Here is a 21,439-nt window from a genome sequence, read left to right as displayed (position 1 = left end):
TGCACACTATCTGGAACGGTATTAGGTGAGATTCTTAACAATCTCACCTACTATAATCCTAACAAAATTTCATGTCCTCCGATCGCGCTCAAACTTGGCCAAAATGTGTTTCGCCACTTCCTGATCACGAATATATGGGGGGCTAAGTTACGTTCCCGGCCGTCCGGCCGGCCGGCCGTCCGGCCGCTCTTTGGAGCTTAATAGCTCCTAAACTAAAAAAGATATCGACTTGCGGTTTTCGGCAAAGGTTAAATATCGTATGAAAATTGCAACATGGTGCATTGACCCCCCACCCCCCACCCCTCCTTCCGCCATTTTGAAGACCCCCCTTTTTTTGTTTTCTCAATAGCTCCGCCCCTATGGCATCGAGCGGGCTCAAATTTTAGTATGTTATAGCTGGGCCTTAGAGCTTTCCATCAATACCAAACTTAAGGTCCCCCGACCCCCCTGACCCGAGCTATAAGGGTCCAAAAAAATTTTCTTAAAATGGCCATAACTCCGGTTCTAATTATCAGAATTTAAAAAATGAGGGCTTTTTAGAAAGCTCTCGTGAAATGCCACTTCTCCTTCTAACATCGCAAGTTCATAAAACCACCGCTAGGGGCGCTATTATTAAAAAGAAAATTTTTAAATCTTAAAAGTTAAATAACTCAAAAATTCCTTATGCAATCGGGCTGAAATTTTAGTATGTTGTAGCCGTTGATTATACCTATCAAACAAAAAAAACCTTAAGTCGATCCATAACCCCTGACCCGAGCTATAAGGGGTCAAAGTTCGAACATTGACCGGCCTCTATCTCCGGTTCTAATTAACATATCGACATAAATTTTACCTTTTTGGTTTCGTCTCGATGAGCACTTTCAGATGGAAGTTCAAAAAGTCACCACAGGTGGCGCTGTGATAGCGTCAAAATTCATCGAAATTCAAAGTCACTTTTCTCAAAAACGGCACTGTGCAAGTTAATGAAATTTTAGTATGTTGTAGTCCAGTCTAGGACGTTTCCAAAATGGTGCGTATGTGCGCTGTGGTTTCAATAGAACCGGAGATATGAGGGGTCAAAGTTCACGAAATTCAAAAAATCATATCTCCGGTTCTATGTGACCGATTTTGATGAATGAGGGCTTAAACGAAAGATCTCACCAAATGCTACAACTTTCTAGAATATTTGAACTTCGTGGGACCAACACCAGGGGCGCCACAGTCGAAAAACCAATTTCAATATCACATAACCTCAATTATCTCGACTGTCGCTAAACCGATTTTGATGATTACTTCGACATAATTGTAGAGCACATTTGTCTCTACATTTCGTCCATACATCATTTTCCACTCAGACTAAGCTATCACTCAGATTTTGCCATTTAACTGTGAAAAAATTGATTTTTCCCATAATAACGCTTTGAAATCACTCAGATGCCAATTTGACTGCCTCTACTCCACCAAGACACTTAAAATAGGGTTTTAATGGAAAGTCCTACAAAAGACAACAATTCTTTGATATAGTTGAAGTTCAACAAATGACTACTTGGGGAACTGTGGATGAAAAAACGAGTTAAGAAACAAAAAACCTCGATTATCTTGACTTCTGAGTAATCGATGAGATCATGTTCTATGGGAAAATTATAGAGAACATTCTGGTCTACATTTCACCCATATAACACTTTTCTGTCAGTTCATCCAAATCCTTGATATTTTGGTTTAAATACAAAATTTGTATAATTTCACGAATTTTATTCAAGATAACTGAATGGCGTCTCCCAACTTCAGCTCTAAATCGAATTTGCATGCACTCCGAGCTAGCTCACGTTAAGAATCTCACCTACATAAGCCGGTTAGGATTATCTGTCCCTTTATTCCGTTTTCCCTCACTCCCCTCCCATCAATTCCAAAACCATGTCACACATTATCGTAGTGTAAGCAAAAGTTTCCTTTTTACATTGCATATTAAAATTAAGGATAAAACATTTTAGTACGTAACAAAATAAAAAAAAATATATAATGTTCTTTTGAACAAACTTTTCAACTGAAGTAGGCATTTTTAGTTTATGCTAGTATTTGAAATTGATGCAATACCATGTGTATGCCTTTGATAAGGGTGATAAAATATGTTAGAGGGTCTTTTGATGAGTTTAAAAACCTTAAAAACCATTCATCGAGGTCATGTATGGTTTTTTTTCCAACATACTTTTAAGATTTTTTCGATGTCTTCCAAAATTAAAAAAATTATATGTAAGATTGATTATTTAGCTTCAATTATCTCGAGCTCAAAAGACTTGTAATTTTATCTCATACAATTCCTGCAAACATGCCAAGGATTTATGATATAGTTAATGACACTATTTTGAGAATTTTGAAAAAGTACGCTCTCTAAAGTATGCGAAAACTCAATATTTTAGGGTTATATTCAAAAATTATTAAATTAGTGAAACACGTATCGACGATGAAGGTTGAATTGCCAGCCCAAAATAAAATGATTTTGTTTCAAAATTATTCGACAGTTTTCATGAATTATTTTTTTGCAAAATGTGTTCCACTGCTGACTAATTCAATGCGTTTTACAAAAGAAAAATACAATAAGCAAAAAAAAACACGAGTAATTTTCTTAAAATCATTTTATTTTGGTCCATATATGTTTCACTTACCTTAGAATTTTTAAATTTCTTACACCCCGCTAATGAAGATTGTTAAAAATTAACCTATGGTTTTCTCGAAGTTAATATAATTACTTTATGGATAGACAAATAAATAATTTAGAAAATATATTTAAAAAAATATATTAAGTCCATAATACGAAAAAAAAATCTGGATGTAATTGCGACGATCGACTTTGAGGTTACAAATTCAGATCCTTAATGGACCCTCTAACAAGTTTTATTGGTCTTATCAATATCACTGATAAAAAGATAATTTTGTTATTATATTAGTGACAATATTGTTTCAACAAGAGACAAATTTTGTATTTGCAACCTAACTTAACTAAGAGCGATCATTACAGGATATTTCTAAAATTTAAAACATTTAAGGATTTTTTTCGTTTTACCTAAAATGTCAGAAAGTTTTCGTTTTTCAGTTATGCATATGACTTGTTCAATCTGAAAAAGAACATTTTCACCGTTTGGCTCTGGATGTTTTGCCACCAATAACGCTAAGATGACGGTGGACGCAAACTTTGCTTTGTGACAAATCTTTATATTTTTATAGGGTAAATGTCCCAATTCAAAACCATTTTCACATGCTTTAACTTTGACAGAAGATTCAACACATTAAGTTCATATTTTTTTCTGATGAAAATTACATTAATTTGCTCCTTGACTCTTCTAGAATGTTACTGTTTAGTGAAAATTCTTTAGATATAATTTGAAAACTTCTTAAATACAAGAAAAATACGCGAGCGTAAAATGCTTCCATTGGAAACATATTAATCCAAATGGAGACAAGGGAAAGTTTCTAATTGGAGAGAAACAGTGTAAGTGAAACCGCGACGAAAGGCTTCCAAAACCTTATTGAGATGCTCCTGAGTGCAGGATTTGTTCTTATTCCTGGTCTTTTCTCCTTTCCCATCTAAAACAATAAGAAAATCTCTCCAAAAAATCACATTTCTGGTATTTCCAATTGAAGCATTTGCAGACACTTCAGAAAAATCCTTTTTGTTCACGAAATAGGTAGTTATTTCATTTCAAAACTTTACGTACCGTTAAAAATAAAGATTAGCACTTTATTTAACTAAAATTAGCCAGATATATGACATAAATGTTATACAAAACGAATAAACAAGTCACTTTATTGTGTTTTTCATTGGAAAACATGGTCGATTGATAAAAAATTCGATGGCGAAAAGGTACACTTTTAATTTTCCTTAGAATTTAACAAATTAAAATTTGTGAAAATGAAAGGATTTTCGCTTTATTTGGAGCAAAATTAACTAAATAATGAAACTGTGGTATAGAAAATATATAAAAATAATTATTTAATACTGTATTTATTATGAAAACAATTACGTTTCCATTTGGAGTAGCGAAAAATTTCCATTTAGAGCAGGTTTTGAATTATCTTAATTTACCCTACATGTATTTTTTTTGCTTTCAAGAGCACATGCTCAAAAGCTTTAATTTTTTTTGATAATAATAATGATAATAATAATATGTAAAAAATGCTTTGAAAAATGCTTTTGCTTTTTTAGCAAAACTATCACAATATGAAAATATAGTTTTAATAAAAAACGAAAGATTAAAAAAGTAAAAAAAAATACATTTGGTTTTTTCAGGGGTCCATCTGTACAATAATTATCTTGATAATTTTAATTGAAATCAATAAGTCTCGTCTTTAGATTTACTGTAGATATTCTTGCCGAGGAAAAATAGTTGGAAAACAAAATTATTTTTTATAGATATAAGGGGAAGTGGGGCTACATTGAGCTGGATCTACATTGAAAATGCTATTTTTCGCATATATGTAAAGGCCTCTACACATTTGGAGCAATTTTCGTCAAAAATTGCATTTTTTGACAGAATTATGACGTTTCAATCTGTAGCGTTGCAGACAATTTCCTTCCAAATAGCAATTTTTGACGAAAATTGCTTCCAATGTGTAGGTAGACGCCTTAAAGGAAGCTGGACAGCTGCATCTAATTTAATTTAGATTTTAGATACAGTATTGTTTTATCTATCTAAATTACAATATACAATAAAGTCCAGATTCCTTTAGAAATATGCAATAAAATAACGTTTTTTTTTTCATTTTAGCCCCAGCTCAATATATCTCCATCTCCCCTAACATTTAACTAATTTTCTTATTAAAGGGTTAAATATGTTAAATAAAATTCAAAACATTTTCATTGTTTTATTAAATTTTGTTCCTGCCTGCGTTGTCTCTTGAAGGTGACTTCCGCATATAACAACCAAAGTGTTAACAATTTATTTCACGACCTTCTTCTAAAAAGCACCTCTAAAAATGTCATCAAAAAGAAATATAAAGAAAACATCTCGGTCACTTTCTTCCATTATCTTTTATTATTTCTTCTATACTTTACTCTGGTAGTACACAACTTTGGAAGAATATCTTGTAACAATTCTATTTTTTACACAAAGAAAAATGTCTGAGGAGAAAATGAGATTTTCGCGGACGGGAAATGAGTGCCCAAGTAGCACGACGTGGCATAACTCTAATTTGGATATCCTAACGACCGCCACAAAAAGACCCAAATACGACTAAAGACAACTTAATAATTTTATTTATTTAATCAATTGAGTTCCAGTGCTCTGTTGGGTCCTAGAAACTCCCGTCTTCGCAAGAAAATGAATGACTTACATTTTTCACGAAAAAAATCAAAAAATATTATCCGATTTTTGGATATTGTAAAGTTGGTCGTAAAAGTATCCAAAAGCTGTACATTTGATGACTCCAGCGAATTCCAAATTTGAAATTTAAAAGAACAGTCGCGATCGTAGCGGCGATTAGTCAAAATTTAGCCTCTTTTCATTTTTCAATAGAGGGAGACGCTATGGATAGAGTTTTTGTCGTCGCTGAGGAAACCCAGCTATACTGTCCCAGTCTGGGTTGAAATAGAAGCTAAACGTAATCTTTTTCATTCTATAATTTTATGATTCTTATAATAGCCACGAAACGTTAAGAAATAAAGAAAAAAAAAATCTGAGAAATGAAGAAATTAATGTAAATTTTCAAAATTATGTAATTTTAAATCTCTTAACGACAATTTGATTTAATATTGTTCAATTTTATTATAATAAAAACTATTGAATATTATGAAGCCAAATTTATACCAGCTTAAAATTATAATACAAAAAATTCTTGAACGCTGCTTTGAAGAATTAGTAAACCAAGAAATTATTGAGAATTATCGATATTTTATTTGATATTTCAAGTAATGTTCAGGAGCTTGCTTGAGGCTTTGTAACTCCGTAACAACCTCTGGAACTCTAAACCCGGGAAATCTTGAATTAAACTTGAAAACTAATGGAAATAAGAAAATTTTTAGAAGTTAGAGCCTGTGTCACTGTCACTTTAATTGGTTTAATGGTGGACTTAAAATGGTTTGAAATAAATTATCATGTTTTAAGCATTTTATTTTAATTTTGCTGTGTTATCACATTAGGTTTTATTCACATTTTTTTTTTAAATTGAATTGAACACTAAAATTTCTAAAATTACTTGAAATTTATTAGAGCTCAGAAGCATTTTCAGAGAAATTTGGTCAATTCAAATGGTGCGCAGGAATTTTGCATATATCGCTCCTTGGAAATTACAAGGGGTCAACTCACTTTTTTGCGATTTTGAGATTATAATGCACTTAGAAAAACAATTTAATAAATTTTCAGATGATATAAGTCATTAAATTTCGTTACTAGAAAAGTTTTTCAAAATTTTAATCTTTTTAATTACTGGCATAATTTTGTTTGAAGTAAAGGGGCACAAAATATATTCCTCGTTCAAATTTTTGTGAAACAGGGGACTAACTCAAGCAAATTGATCCCTTGTCATTGTAATTTCAGCAAAATTTGCACATAATTTAGAACGACAAGGAGCTAACTCATTAAAAAGCCTATTTTGAAAGGTAAAAATAAAAAAGTTTCGATGTTTACATTAGTGCTCATACAAATAGAAAGGAAATAAATTGTTTTTGTTCAGTCATTTAATTGAGATACTTATTTGCACAAAGTTAAATCTTTCATGCTGTCTCCTGAAAAATGGCCAAAAATTAGTTGGCCCCTTGTAATTTCCAAGGAGCGATATGAATGACTCTGGAAATATGTGTATCAAATAGTCAACCCATTCAGTCAATGTACTAGAAATAATTGAAATAGAATGTTCATATTTTGGAAATAACTCCCTATAAAATAATAGATAATCTTTTTTTGAAAAGAAACTTTTTTATCTATTATGGACGCACGGGAACCCTCTATTAAACTTTGACGGTCACTGAATTTAAATACTTTACATTCATTCATTAAAAACTCCATTGATTTGGATAGAACAACTATCCAAGAAAACAAATTGGCAAGCAGAATTCAAATCCGCAAAGAGGATGAAGCCTAATTTTGACAAATTCGACGGGATGTAAAATTTTCCATCCTCCATTTTGAGCAAAAACTTTGCATGACTTCACGCAGTCAGAAAAGAACAATAAAATGCATTTTCACCCCTGTGGGGATATGTTTTTCTTTTTCAAGTAAATATTGGACTAAATTAACTAAAACTCTATTAACGATGTTCTCTAGAATATAATTTTTGCCAGAAATAAATCATTCAAAATGTCTCAATTTGCGTATAATGAACGTGGCTATGGTAAGAATGGATTAAAAAGCCTCTTATAAATTAATTAATAACTTATAACTAATTATTTATTATTAATTAAATTATTAACTTGTAAATTAATTAGTAACTTATATTGCACTTTGATTTTGAACTGACTTTTGTTTTCAATAAATGGAATGCTCAACACTTTGGCAAACCGTAACTATTTATCTAAAATTTTCTAAAGCTCTCATTTTATCATTTTTAGAGGATTGTCGGTAATTTAAATATTTTCAACTTTGTCCTAATGAAAAACTCTATCGGTTTAGTAGAATCGGAGCTATATTTTTTTAACTCCAAAAAAACAAGGTGAAACGATTTTATTTTATATTATGTGCGTCAAACTACAATAAAATAAGCATTTTTGTAAATTAATAAACCTAGAAAAAATTGCACAATCTACAATATTACAGTAATTACTTTTTTTAATCAAATGCAATATCTGCGAAAAAAAATTAAAGGTCTGAGCAAATATGTTTAGAGTCCCGTGATGGCGTCATTTTATGCCACGTGGGGAATGCATGAAAAAAATCTGAAAAATTCTCGTGAATCAGTATTGATTTCAAAGAAAATTTATCAAAAATCCCTTAATATGATTTTTTTTGTAAATTGAGAATATTCTTTTATTTTAGGAAATAAAGATACGCTTCAAGATTTATTTAAATGAAATATTTTAAAAACAATAAATTTTATAATCGGACCGTATTTTATTGTTAATTTACGCAATTCTCTATCGGTAATAATGTGTCGCATAATTATTTATAATAATAATCGACATTGAAAATCGGATTAAACATGTTAATAAATAGATGCAAACGCAAACTTGAGAATTGTTAAAGTTCCTTTTCTTCATTTCATAGAATTGATGAGGGGAAAAATGTTGGAGAAAAAGAAAGAGAAAACATGTGGTCAAAATGGGACGTTCGTGTGGCGCCATCTATCGATGGTCACAAAGCGCCATCTCTTATTGATGTTTGAAACTTTTAGCCAAATCGCTTGAGTCGTGAGTTGGTCGTCAGCATATCCAAAATTGAGCCGCTACGACCCGAAATTGGTCGTCACATTTTTCCCAATTGTAATGTCGTACGACCACTTTCTGACATAGTTTTTGTACTACATCACGTACTACAGAGGACCAAAATTGTATTACATTACGACTCATCTGTGCTACTTGGGTGTAGAGTGGAAAAAGTCACCAATCTAGCTTTTTTTTAAAGGACACTTCACGTGGTTCTTGTGGATTGTGTTGTCTTTTGGTCTTATCCACAATGCCTAGGCAGTGGGATATAAGAAAGAAGGCAAAATAAGGTGGAATGATCAAGGTGAAAAGTACTTTTCTGGGTGGGCAAATTACTCGCCCACGGATTCTTAAGCACTCACTCTAGAAGAAGCGCGAAAGGAGGATAGCTCCGAGGATGGCAAATAGTGCCGAAGACTTTTCTGCAGCAGCACCAGGAATGCTGGAGCACTCAGTTGGTAGTTTAGAGCTAGGATCAGCCAGTTGCTTGCACAGTGCAGCACCGAAGTGTGTAAGAGCCAATTGCTGGGCATCGTGATCATATTTCTGGCGGAAGGTAATTGTGGGCACGGAAGTAAGTCCAGGTTGGAGTGAATTTGTAAGATCGCCGAATCGCTGAAGAGACTTGCTGCCTTCTGTGCTATTTGCACATCGCTCAATGTTATCCCAATTCGTGACACCAGTTTCACGTGCGCATTTCTCCCCTGGATAGATGGAGTCTGGGAAGTTGTTGCCAATCTTCATGAGGCAGTTGATGAACTCCAGAGTTAGAGACTCTCTGGTGTTTTCCTTTTGGTAGGAATTCACTTGAATGTGGTCAATGGCACAAGCTTGAACTTTATTGCCATAGCACTCATTTGGTCCATGATGGCATGTGAACTGGACATCAGCCCCAAGAGTAGTGTACTGAAAAATAGTATCGATTGATGCATAAGTGAACTCTATCAATAAAGAAAATTTCCAGAAAACAAATAATCTTAATAAAATCAATGGAATTCAACATTTGTGTCAATATTTAGAACACTTTTAGAAGGTCTCTTTTATGTACAAACGGTACAAACACAATAAAATTATTTTTTCGAGTAATCAAGGAAGTAATTTCAAATAAATATTTTTTCCAAGAAAACTATATTCATTCAAAAAAAATTAAATTAATAAATCTGAATGTGACCAGCACGAAAATTAATTTAACTTCCAAGAAGAATTAAAACAATCAATACTTTACGATGAATTCTGAAGAAACTAGGGATCTGAATTGATTGAAATTCATCAGTATGATTGACATATCCCATACAATTTTATTTAATTTTCAATTAAATTTAGTAATATACCTACAAATAAAATAATTTTAAAAAGAAGAAATATAAAATAATAGGGCGTCATTTAATTTATCAATCACATTTAATTAACTTTCATTTCATATGCATTGATGATTGAAACTTATTAGGCAAAATTTTACTCAATTTGTACAGCAGTAATGAAATTTTATCGGTTAATCATTTTGAGAATAATAAACTTATTTCTGTAAACCGTTTTTCAATTATACAAAAAATTAAACAATTTTCACTGGAATACTGAAATATAAATTAACATTTTAGCAATCCAAAAAAATGATACTGATAGATTATTCTGGTACTCAAAATGAATAATGAAATGACTAGCAAATGATGAGTCATACCATTGAGATTTAGGGGAGATTGGGGCACCACCGAACATTGCGAATTTTTAAATTTTGTTAATAGACTTTGGAGAACGAGACCCGTATGAATTATAGTTTTCCCTAAGTAATTTTTTTTTCGAGAGAATGTTGTGAACTTTTTGTTCAATATAAATTGTATTTATTTACAGAAAATTCTTTTTTTTTGTAATGGTGGTTGCATAGATTATGCCAATTACTATGCTTATCGTAGTAACAGTAATTTAAAACTGTGTTACTATTTTTTTCGAAGAGCTATAAAATTAGGAAAATTTTGTGATCTATATCACCAAATAGAATAATAGATTTAATAGAATAGAATAATAGATTTTTTTTAATTTTCATTTATTTAAGAAGATTACTTTTTTCATTATATTTTCTTCAAAAAATAAGTAATAATAATAATACATAATATTATTTAGTCATGAATGCAATAAATGTTGTAATCTTAAATTCTTTATATTTTTATTTCAATTCATTATCCTAAAAAATTTATAAAATTCAAAAACAATAGAGTAAAAAAAAAAGAAAATTGTTTCTCCTCGAAATTGAAACAGAATAATAAATATTCTTAAGTTGTACTTTCCATAAGTTAGTATTAAATAATGAAATTTTATCAACAAAATATAAAATGTGAACAATTTAATTTAATTTATTCAATTTAGATTTTTATAACCGGTGTAATTTTTATGTAAGTTTTAGCCAAGGGAAATAAATAAATGCAATATCTGCAAACTAATAAATATCGTCAGTTATATCAGCATTTGTCGTAACTTCCTTTTGACAACTTTTCAGGAGACGAAATTTTCAGTTCAGCATTATTTTTCTTAAAAATGAGCCCCGAATGCGATACTTTTGAGTCAAAATAATAAAAGTGGCACTAATAAACTGTAAGTTAACTTGAGAAAATCTTTATAAAATGATTTAAATGCTGAGATATTGAGATATATGTTAGAAGAAACTCAGTAATATTTTATCGTAACTTGCATCGTTTATAAAGCCGTAACTTCCAATGTATGGAAATCTTGGAAGTTACGACAATTTTCAAAAACACATTATATCAATTTTAATTACTCTAGTGATAATGAGTGCCTTTATTTCACTAAATTAGTCAATTAAACTGTGGTCCTTGTCACTAAAAGCTTTTATTTCATAAATTTTATTTAATAAATTTTGTGCGCCGCATCGCTTGTTTTGTTTTGAAATAATGACAGATGGGCAGGGATTTTTCCTCACTTTTTTCTCAGAAATATCGAATTTAAATGATTTAATGTTACATTATTCGCACTGTCTTTGGATATATGGAAGAGTTTGTGAACGTTTTAATGAGAAATATTAAATTTTTGCTGCAAATTACAAGCCACGCAAGCGAGCTAAAAAAGTTACGGCAAATGCTGATTACTAAAAATTTTGTATGGAAATTTGTCGTAACTTCCCCAAAAATGGAAGTTACGACAAATTCTGATAAATTTTCTTAATTAAGGGTACTTACGATAATTTTTGTTTAAAATAATTTTTATTGGGCTTATAAAAATTTCTTTTTCACAAGTGCGTTTAATAAACAAAATTACGCTGATTCCAAATATGTATATATCTCAAAATCGCAAAAATGAAGTTACGATAAATGCTGATTTAACTGACGATATATAAACTGGACCTTTACATTGTAAAGATTTAAGTTTTTGTACTGACCAAACATTTAATAATTTACTGACCATGTTTAATTTTTTTTGTAACCGAATATAATTTTTTACTGCTTATTTGTTTTTCCCATTTTATATATAATTCTAGTGCATAAGAATCCTTAAGAAATTTACCAACATTGCCTAAAATTTTATTGCAGAAAAAAAACCCATGTCCTGTCTGGAAAATATTTAGTGTTCTTATTGTAGGACAATGGTCCTGAGAATGAAATATATTTCTTTAATATCCATGGTGAGTAATATAATTTGATAATTTGATTTTACTTCAGTTTTTGAAAAAAAAAATTTCTGAAAATAAGAAAGGTCATAGGCTGAACTCATTCTGGACCATGGAGTTATACTGGACCATGGGCACTTTTTTGACTAGTTCTTTTCCATGATACATTATTATCATTGTCAATTTTGTTAATATTTTGTTAAAGGAAACTGAAATAAATTAAGAATAATTTAATTACGGGAAACAGAGGTATGACGTTTCCTATGTTTCCCATATGTTTCTAGCGCGCCGAAAAAACTTTTGAGGTTATTAGCTGTTTTCTGTCATTGTGGAATGAATTAACAAAAAATACAAATACAAAATAAAAGATAATTTAATATGGAATGAGCAACCGAAGACCACAAATTGGCAACAAACGTAGTTTCGGAGATAACTCGTGAAATGTGTACAAAAACAGGGAAAATATGGGGCAATCATCTTATTGATGAACCCCTAATTAAAAAAAAAAAAAAAAAAAAAAAAAAAAAAAAAAACAGGGAAAAAATTACACTTTAACTGGTCGCATTTTTCAGAGCTAATGTCATCCCCCTGACGGGAAAGCACGCTACCTTCGGTCGAACTATTCAAGCTTCGAACAATTAATTTTTTTCTATGTTTTTAATGGATTTAAACCATGGATCTTTTTAGAAAATTTTAGGCATTGAACTATGGTTATTGAAATATAATATTAATGGCTCCGGCACACCTTTTGAATCAGAAAAATTTCATAAAATCAAAATTCACATCTCTTTTTTTTAAGTTTAGCATATGTCTGTCCTACTTTTTTGCCCTCTTCTTCTTCTTTTAAACATCACACCAAATTAAATTTAGTTCAGTCCGATTTAGAGTCTGTTAAAGTGGGACAGACTTATGCAAATCTTTTGAGAAAGGAAGGGACATGAATTTTGATTTCATGGAATTTTACCGATCTAAAAGGTGTGCCGGAGCCATAATGGATCAAATTCATTAAAAAAAATAATCTAAAAATGAGTTTTTCGAAGCCTGAGTCGTCCGAAGGTAGCGCGCTTTCCCCTACAGATAAAAATAAATTGAATAGATGAAACACAAATGAAATTCCCCTTCTATCTGCAGATTTAATTAAGATGTAACAGTTCCAAGAAGGAAATTAATACCCAAAAAATACTCACGTTGGATTTTCCGAATGGCACAAGGTGTAGATCCACGAATTGGCCAAGAGGTCCCTTGACGGAAGGATACAGTTGTTGCGTAACGAAGGCCTGGCTGTCGGGGCAGAGACTCTCGTAGTACACATAAACGGGCACCTGTATTGAGAAATTAGTCTGAATGAAATTCCATGTAAATTGTGGAAGTAATTGAGTGTTTCAATGCTTCTTGGGCGTGGCTGGTAAGTGGCAGAGCGACACGCGGGCTGAGAATACCATACTGTAGTGTAACTTTCTCTATTTACACATCTCTGACAAGAGGTCTTTTTGTACTTTGTACATAAAACTTTAATTGATCCCAATACAGACAAAATGCGTATAACTGGCGGGTAATTTTTTACCCGGCGAGACCATCTCTGCGGAAGAATTTTTAGTGTGGTTCAAGTTCGCTGAACTCTTTAACAACCAGAGTCACAGACACACAATCAAAGCTCCAAAAAAAAACTCGATTTAATATCACCTTTCCAAAATAGAAACCTTATTTCCTCCAAATTTGTCCATATACTCACTCTCGTTTTTCGAATTACATAACAACGCAAAAATATATGGTAATTTCGCCGGCCTAAACTGGGTAAAACTCGTAAAACTTGCAAGAAAGAATTGCCTCGACAGTAAAAAATTAAGAAAATAAACATCGTTTTTAAATTTCACTCAAACAGAAATGGTCAAATTCTTCCCTCAATTCCCCAACGTCTCCATTCTGATATGTTAGCCTCTAACTCATAAGACGAACTATTAAATATTAACAAATGCTAATTGTTTCCCCATACGACTGGTACAATATAATTGTTATTTATTTTGAGGTAAAAAAAAATGTCGATGGCGTACTGAAGACAGCAAAACGGAAGAATTAACAGAAACATGATAATTATGGTGATACACAGCGAAATATGTGAAAATTGAGGTCTGAATCATTTTTCTTCTTTACTCTCCACCCACCGAGAAAAACACACTTTTTTTCTCTACAAAACAGCCATGGATTTTCTTTTTGAAAATTCCCATACCATCCATACCATTGTTTAGAGACATTTTAAACACTTTGCCGGTTTTGGAACTGGAATGTTTGTGGAGAAAGGGCGTGTTTGGTAGAGGTGAAAATTTGACAATATCGCACAAAAACAATTTACTGGAAGCCCTGGAAGCAAAGTTACATGTTTATAAATTGCCACATAGCTTTTAATTTAAACATGATTTTTTGCTCATGTATGGATGACTTGAATAGTCGGATTTCTTAAGCAAAAACAAGGGGAATATCAATTTTGAAAAACAAATACATTGATGATAATGCGTATTAACTTAAGTATAAAATGATAAAATGACAATATTTTGAGAATAAAAAAATAAGAAGAAAAATGCAGGACAGGCCCCACCAGGGGGAGCTAGTACATTAAAGGCAAATCATGCGGAAATCGACGCCGATTACACTGTGAGTGAGATTAGCTGATCGGTGCCGATTAGTCATCATAGTGATCATACACAGAATGATTCATGAGTGGTAAATCCATCCTATGATTCGCTCTGCAGGATTGATATGTTTCAGGTTTCTCTGAAAACTCCATGTCACTACAGTAGACTCTCGCTCAATCGGTTCTTTTTCAAGCGGTCGAAAAATTTTGTTGACAATTTTCACGTTTAATTATGAAGATAATTTGCTCAAATTCGCTGTAGTTCCTCCTATTTTATCGTGATTCTTTATACTCATTACAAAGGCTTTGACGCCCAAATCTATCGATAAACCGGATGACATTTTGCCCCAAATGCCCAATTGAGAGAGAGTCTACTGTATCTTGTAGAGCGTACAGCCTATTCGACATATGTCAACCCAGTGGTACAACCTGTTCAAATAATTTTTCCCTTTGACATGCCCAACTCTATGGGTACTTCAGGCTGTTATAAGGTGCTCTTGTTGAACATAACAAATTAACACCAGTATTTCAGAGAGTGACCGAATCCCCTTTAACCGTGGACAGTTTACTTTACTCCGAGGAAGTCAAAATAAGGATGAGCCCCATCTGGGCTTACAAATTCTAACAAACTTAGTGATCTCGATTCTCGAATTCCATTTTATTTAAAACTTCAAATTGGTATAATTCTCATAACTCTTACAAAGCATCAAAACAATTTAAAAAGAGAAAAAAATATTTTAGGGTATATTAGGATGATTTAGAACAGTCTCTAAATTACCCTATTATTAAATTATTTTGACCTTCTCTCCTTCCTTTCCGTTTTATTCGCTCTTCTTATTCATAATTTTTACAATCTTCTTTGTCACCTTTCTCATTTAAACAATGAGGAAATCCTAAAATTTTAAGTAAGATTTTGTTCGATATTTACCTAATTGTACTCTAATTTAATAAAATAACTAAACAAAATGTACTTGTAAACGAGAACTAGTGTGCAAAATAGTAGTTTATTTACACCTATTTAAAGTCGACTTTTGGAAGAGTTTACGGAAACCTCATGTCATTTGCTCTTATCGTTTGACTTAAAAATCAGGCTGATTGTCAAATGAAGAATATAACAACTGTAAAATGTTATCCCAATTTTTATATAATTTTAAATTTGGCAAATTTAACTTAAGTGAAGATTCATATCAAAATATCGAAGGATTATATTAAAAGATTAAAATTAAAAAATAAAGCTATTAGGGTAAGTGTGCCAAATTTCGGCATAGTTGCATATAAGCACCGAAGTCCTAAGTTTGAAATGCAATAATTTTAAATCATATTGATATTTTTTGTTAATTCCTTTTCGGTAGGGTTGTGTGGAACCTTGAAGACTAGTTTATCATCTCTGTTTTCTTTAAATCACTTACTAAAATATTGAAAAATTATTAAAAATATGGGCATTGCTTTGGGTAGTATTCCGGCCACTTTGAGTGAAATTCCGGCCACCTTTTTTCTGGCCACCTTTTGTAACGCAACGGATAGAAAATTTCAAAACGTCAAACGGACCGACTTTAATATTTAGTTTAATAAGTTTATATGACCCACAAGCCCTGAGACCTTCCGTGTAATTTGTCCTGAAGACCTGAAGAGTTGCATCTCAAATTTACGCGCAGATTCCCGTAGCAATTTGCCCTTCCTGAACTCTTCCAAGGCCTTTTCCACATCATCATTTTCATAGAAGCGATGGTTTTTTTCTGGACACTATAGAACTCAAAAATTGAAAGAAAAATAAAATGAATAAGAAATTTAGGAAAGCAAAAGATGTTGCCGGAATAGGCAACAGTACCTCACCGGAGAGACGCTCACAAAGTATATACATAGTATATATATAGTAGAATCTTTAATAAAAACTAATCAATTTTCATGAAAAACATCGAAGGAAAACCCTCTGTACTTCACCACAAATCAGAAGCCTGCTAGAAAAACAATCGATCTCTCACATTTTTTGTAAGGCTCTTTCCAAACTGAGTTTTTACAACGCAATTTAAATTCAAATTATACCTAAAATTTAACAGTCTTTGTGTTAATACATCCTAAAATGAATAAATATTTAAAAGCAAAATGAATTCATTGACTATTCGAAGATTACATACATAATTTTAATTAATTTATTTGCATGGCCGAAATTACACTCAAAGTGGCCGAAATTAGAAGTTAGCCGAAATTAGAAGTTAGCCGAAATTTGGCACACTTCCCCTGTATTCAGTAGAAATTCTATGATTTTTTTAACCAAGTCAAACCACACGTATATGATGCAGACTAACGAGCTACTCTGAAGAAAATCTTGTTAAACGGACAAGTGTCAAACGGATCTTATTCAAATTTTGTCCAAAGAATGTTATTAACGAATTTGATACAACTTTTTCTCACATTTTATACAGAAAAACATCTTTTTGACAAACTTTTCCATATTCTATGGCTGAAGATCCTTTTGATAAACATTTCTTGTTAATTTGACAAGACTTTTTTTCAGAGTAGGTAATAGGCTGTTTAAATTGTAATCAATGTACAAGATTTACAATTCACTTTTGATAATTTTTTTGTAGGAAATATGTATCGCGGATTATCAAAAACATCACAATAGTAATAATACGTCGTAGACCAGAAATTTTTTTAATAATTAATAACATTTTGTTTTTTATAAAATTTCCAAACGTGTTTTTATAAAATAGTTAGTCGACAGAGAACACCTATTGACAATTTCGTCAAAATGTTGATAATGTATATAATAAAATAGATAGATGTTTAAATTTCATACCCCAAATGGTACAAAATAGGGTGCTGATAAGAGCTCTCAAAGTGCCAATAGGTGTTTCTTCGACCCTGTAGTTATTTTTAAATGTATATCTTCTATTTCTTCAACCCTTAAGAATGACCCAGAATCTAATTAGACACTTGACAATTATTAAAAGACCATTTGTTTTGATAGATCATATGGCTCAAATCGATATTACAGGGACATAACTCTAATCATAAATGTACTTTGGGTGGAACAGCTTCAAAATCTTCTCTCAATTTTTCTTTATTAGTTATTTTCCTTATTTATTCTTTCTTTACAATAAATATGAAAAGAGGGATCAATTCTGCCCTAAGTAAATTTCTAACTAGAGTTATAGGGGAAAGCGCGCGTTCCTAATGAATTTGACCAGTGGATCTTTTCGGGAAATTTGAATCATCGGACTAACTATTAAATTATAATATTATAATGGGTCAAATTTATTAAAAACATATTAAAAAGAATGAAAAGTCGTCCGAAGATAGGGCGCTTTCCCCTACCCCTGTAACATTGAATGAAAAATAAGATCTATTGATCCTGTATGTAAAATTGTTACAGACTCTTACTCAACTAGCATTGAACTTGATAAGAAACTAATCTAAATAATCACAGAAAACATATACAGCTATTCTTCATATTTATTATATACTTCTTTATCTAGAATTGGTAGTGAATCAAAATTAACCATAACGTGACAAATTTAGATTTGAAAATATACTAAATATTATATGAGGAAGAATGTAAGCAAAGTAAAAGTAAATTGTTCAGTTGAAGTGATTTATATATTGTTTAAAATTCACATGAATTTATGATAAAAGACAGAAAACCTTTTTATTCCCCTTTTCCTTTTGCCTCTTTTAGCACTTCTCTTTAAAAGTCAACAGCTAAAATATTTCTTCATGTGAAATGGTAGTAAATTATTTAAAGTGTTTTTTTAATGAATATTGGCATTCTGTAAACAAGATTAAGATTACACAAATGTTCAGAAATATTTATTATTTTTGTGGAAAAACAACTGATTACGCATAAAATATCGCAAAACAAGTATGAAATTTGCAATGAGCCTCTGCACGAAAGTTCTGTAGAACCTTCAATCAATTTTATGAGTTTAACGTGGAATTATTTATCCCGTGATTGTCTATCAACGAAACACTACATTTCAAAAGTCCCAAGTGGGTCAGAAGCTCATCTTCTGAGCCTTCCCTGGGTAAATAAACACCGACTTGTGATAATAGTCACGCTTTGGGAAATTTCCTGGCATCGATCAAACGAAAATTTATATGCTTGTGTCAGGGGAAAAATGGGACTTTTATGCTTTGTGATAGTTTTTTTTTGCTTTTGCTTATTTGCTAAATTGTTTACCTCATATCTTGAGCGGTAATTTGATTTTTTTTTCTATTGTATGGTTTTGTTATTTTCCAGTAAAAGCCACACAAGAATGAATTAAATTAGTGAGATATGATGTTGAAAGAATTTTCAAATTGAAACCTTCAGAGATTGTTAAAAAAAAATTTGCTTTAATATCCAAGTAATGATGCATAAGCATAAATTTTGTAGGAATTTAATCTTCGTGCTGCGGTACGGAGGTTTTTTTTTTAAAAAGAGTAGCTAACATTAAAGAAAAAAATAACTGATAATGATTCATGAATTAGTAAGAGGTCATACTGAAATGTCATCAATTCTATAAATGGCATATGATTCTTATAGGATAAATCACTTTTACTTCCAATGTGAAAGGAAAATTGCTGAGAATTCTGTACATCTATTGCCATTGAATTTCTGCACATGAAAAGTCACTTGAATTTACATATAGAAGTCCCTGGAGCACCAAAGTGCTAGAGAATAGATTTGTTTAGCACATAGAGAATGTTAAATTAAAATTCACGATTCTGTTCAACAACTAAAGTAGAGAAACGAGTTTCTTATTGTCCCTCCTCGGGAACCATTTCTTAGAGAGAGGGAAACATAAAAAAGAGCCACATACATCAAACAAGCATATATATATATTTTGCTTGGGAGAATCGTTAGAGAATAAGAACGAGTTTTTTGAATCTCTGACGGTTTTGATGCCGCCCGTTGTTGAGAGATGTGGTAATCAACAAAAAGCCCATCTTGAGGTGCTATTCTTCATGAGCGCGTCTTTTTTATGAGCCCACAACCCACCGCAGTGAGCAATAGTTTGGAATTCTACACCAAGCAATATTCTCAGTGTTTATGCGCTTTTTGGTTTGAGGAGCTTAATATATAATTTAGAAGTGTGTCATGATGAAGAGATGTTGATGTTACGTAACGTAGTATACGCCGTATTGGGAGATTATCCATCGGATAAATTGCATAGCATTGTGGAAAAAAACCCATTTACGAGTACCACTCCAATACCGAATGATTGCTTGGCATATGAAATTTCAGTGTCACAATTTGGTGAAACACCAGATTTGCACTAAACATGAGCTGTATCACCTGTATTACTTACCTTTGCTTGAGCACTGCACAGAGCAAAAAGGCCAAATAATCCCAAAAGTTTAAGCATCATCTTGGACGTTTCACACAAAACTCTACTACACAAATTCTTCAAGAGTAAATCAGTTTTAATGGGTGTTTCTATTCAAAATTATTGTCGCACTGTACCAAGTGGGATGCTCAATCGATGGTGAACCGCCAGAAACTGACTAAATAAATTGTACGGTGATCGCTGTGTGGAGTTAAATTTGATGGAAACCCGTTCTGGTTCTTAGGCAACGACTTTTTTATTATTGTGTACGTGTTTAGTGCTCATTCATAAGACTTTGAAAGTTTCGGTGAAGCTTTAGTAAAGTTTCGGAAACTTTTGGGACTTTTCTTTTAATTTTTATTAATCACTATACGGTGGGGAGGGGGGAGCAATTACTGCAAAACAAATTTCTCCACTTCTCTTGCATAATGCGAAAAATTACTGAACTGTATATTGCAGCTAATTCTGTTCTATGCGTTGCTTTTGGGTAATGGTTACCTTACCATTTCCATTACAAGGGTCCAACGTGCTTGAATAAGCTGTATACATATTAAAAGCTAGCCAAGTCAACAATACTTTTGTTCATGTCAATGACCTTGAACTACTCCTCTTAAAGCTTTTTTCTTCAACAGCGTTCTCTCCATGATTCAAGTATCCTGGATTCCAATCAACTTCAGGTCTTAGTCTAATGTTATATTACAAATACAATGAAATGATGAAAGGTTCCCAAGAAGCAAAATAGCTGCCTTATAGAACCGAGTATTACACAAGTCTTTTAGTGCACTTTTAAAATACTTAAAGTGAAAATTTTCTGTTGAAATTCCTATAGAAGGTCTTAAGTTCCTTAAGAGTGCGCAACTTTACTTATAGTAATCTCAGTGATGGAACCAAGAGCGTTATAAGCAAATAAAAAGATTTTTAGTTCTATAGTGCATTACTTAAGGAGTTCTATAAGACTATATTAAGAAAAAATTGCTTCTTGGGTCGTCTCAGCTTTATCGTTACTATTAGTCAATAAAGAACTTATTACTGTCAGGCCATGTAACTGCGACAATTGCAAAACTCGGATTTCGCGACCGATTCAAATCCGATAAATCCACTTAAAATATAATTTATATTTTTATTTCCATAATTAATTACTGCAGTAACACAATATAACTATTCTACTTTAAGAAAAACCAAAAATTATATTTTTATCGGTTCAATAAGTGGGTGAAATAAATATTTTTCAAACTCGTGTCAACTGGGTTGTGAACTAAAAATTTCATTTCCGAGAAAATTTTGCTGGAAAACGTTTAGTAGTTTTTCTTTTTTATGAAATATTATTTTCAATCAAAATTATTAATAAAAGTGAAGCTTAGTTATTGATCTACAAGATGAGCAAGAGTATATAAATGATATATTAATAATTCCTACAGAAATAAGTGAATTTGTGAATGTTTGTATTTCGACCCAAGTCGGATGCTGTGAATATCAATGTTTTGGTTCAGAAATTGCATTGTACAGGATTCTTTTTCTGTATCAGATGCCGAAGGAAACAAAAGAAAAGACCCATA

The 21,439-nt window shown here is 31.8% G+C and overlaps 1 protein-coding gene across 2 annotated transcripts; it reads right to left on the bottom strand.

The window, feature by feature from the left end:
- Positions 1-4,986: 4,986 nt before the first annotated feature.
- On the bottom strand, positions 4,987-20,085 carry LOC129810244 (GILT-like protein 1). Of its 2 annotated transcripts, XM_055860591.1 has the most exons (4): positions 19,866-20,076; positions 13,133-13,267; positions 8,692-9,235; positions 8,489-8,583 (listed from the first exon to the last, which is right to left on the bottom strand). In XM_055860591.1, exons 1-3 carry the CDS (start codon positions 19,923-19,925, stop codon positions 8,693-8,695), a joined length of 738 nt encoding a protein of 245 aa, XP_055716566.1. In that variant the 5' UTR covers positions 19,926-20,076; the 3' UTR covers positions 8,489-8,583; position 8,692. The 2 variants fall into 2 exon arrangements, with proteins under 2 accessions (XP_055716558.1, XP_055716566.1); XM_055860583.1 differs by having other exon boundaries at positions 4,987-9,235; positions 19,866-20,085.
- Positions 20,086-21,439: the final 1,354 nt, after the last annotated feature.

This window comes from Phlebotomus papatasi, chromosome 1 (assembly GCF_024763615.1).
Source record: "Phlebotomus papatasi isolate M1 chromosome 1, Ppap_2.1, whole genome shotgun sequence".
Lineage (NCBI taxonomy): Eukaryota > Metazoa > Arthropoda > Insecta > Diptera > Psychodidae > Phlebotomus > Phlebotomus papatasi.
The sequence above is the reverse complement of the archived record's forward strand: the minus strand, read 5'-3'. Positions and strand labels throughout refer to the sequence as shown.

Coding starts and splice junctions, on each gene's coding strand:
- LOC129810244 (XM_055860583.1), bottom strand. CDS start 19,925: ATGATGCTTAAACTTTTGGGATTATTTGGCCTTTTTGCTCTGTGCAGT. Junction 13,268..19,865: donor TGTGCAGTGCTCAAGCAAAG/GTAAGTAATACA, acceptor TTCTCAATACAG/GTGCCCGTTTATGTGTACTA. Junction 9,236..13,132: donor TGCCATTCGGAAAATCCAAC/GTGAGTATTTTT, acceptor ACTATTTTTCAG/TACACTACTCTTGGGGCTGA.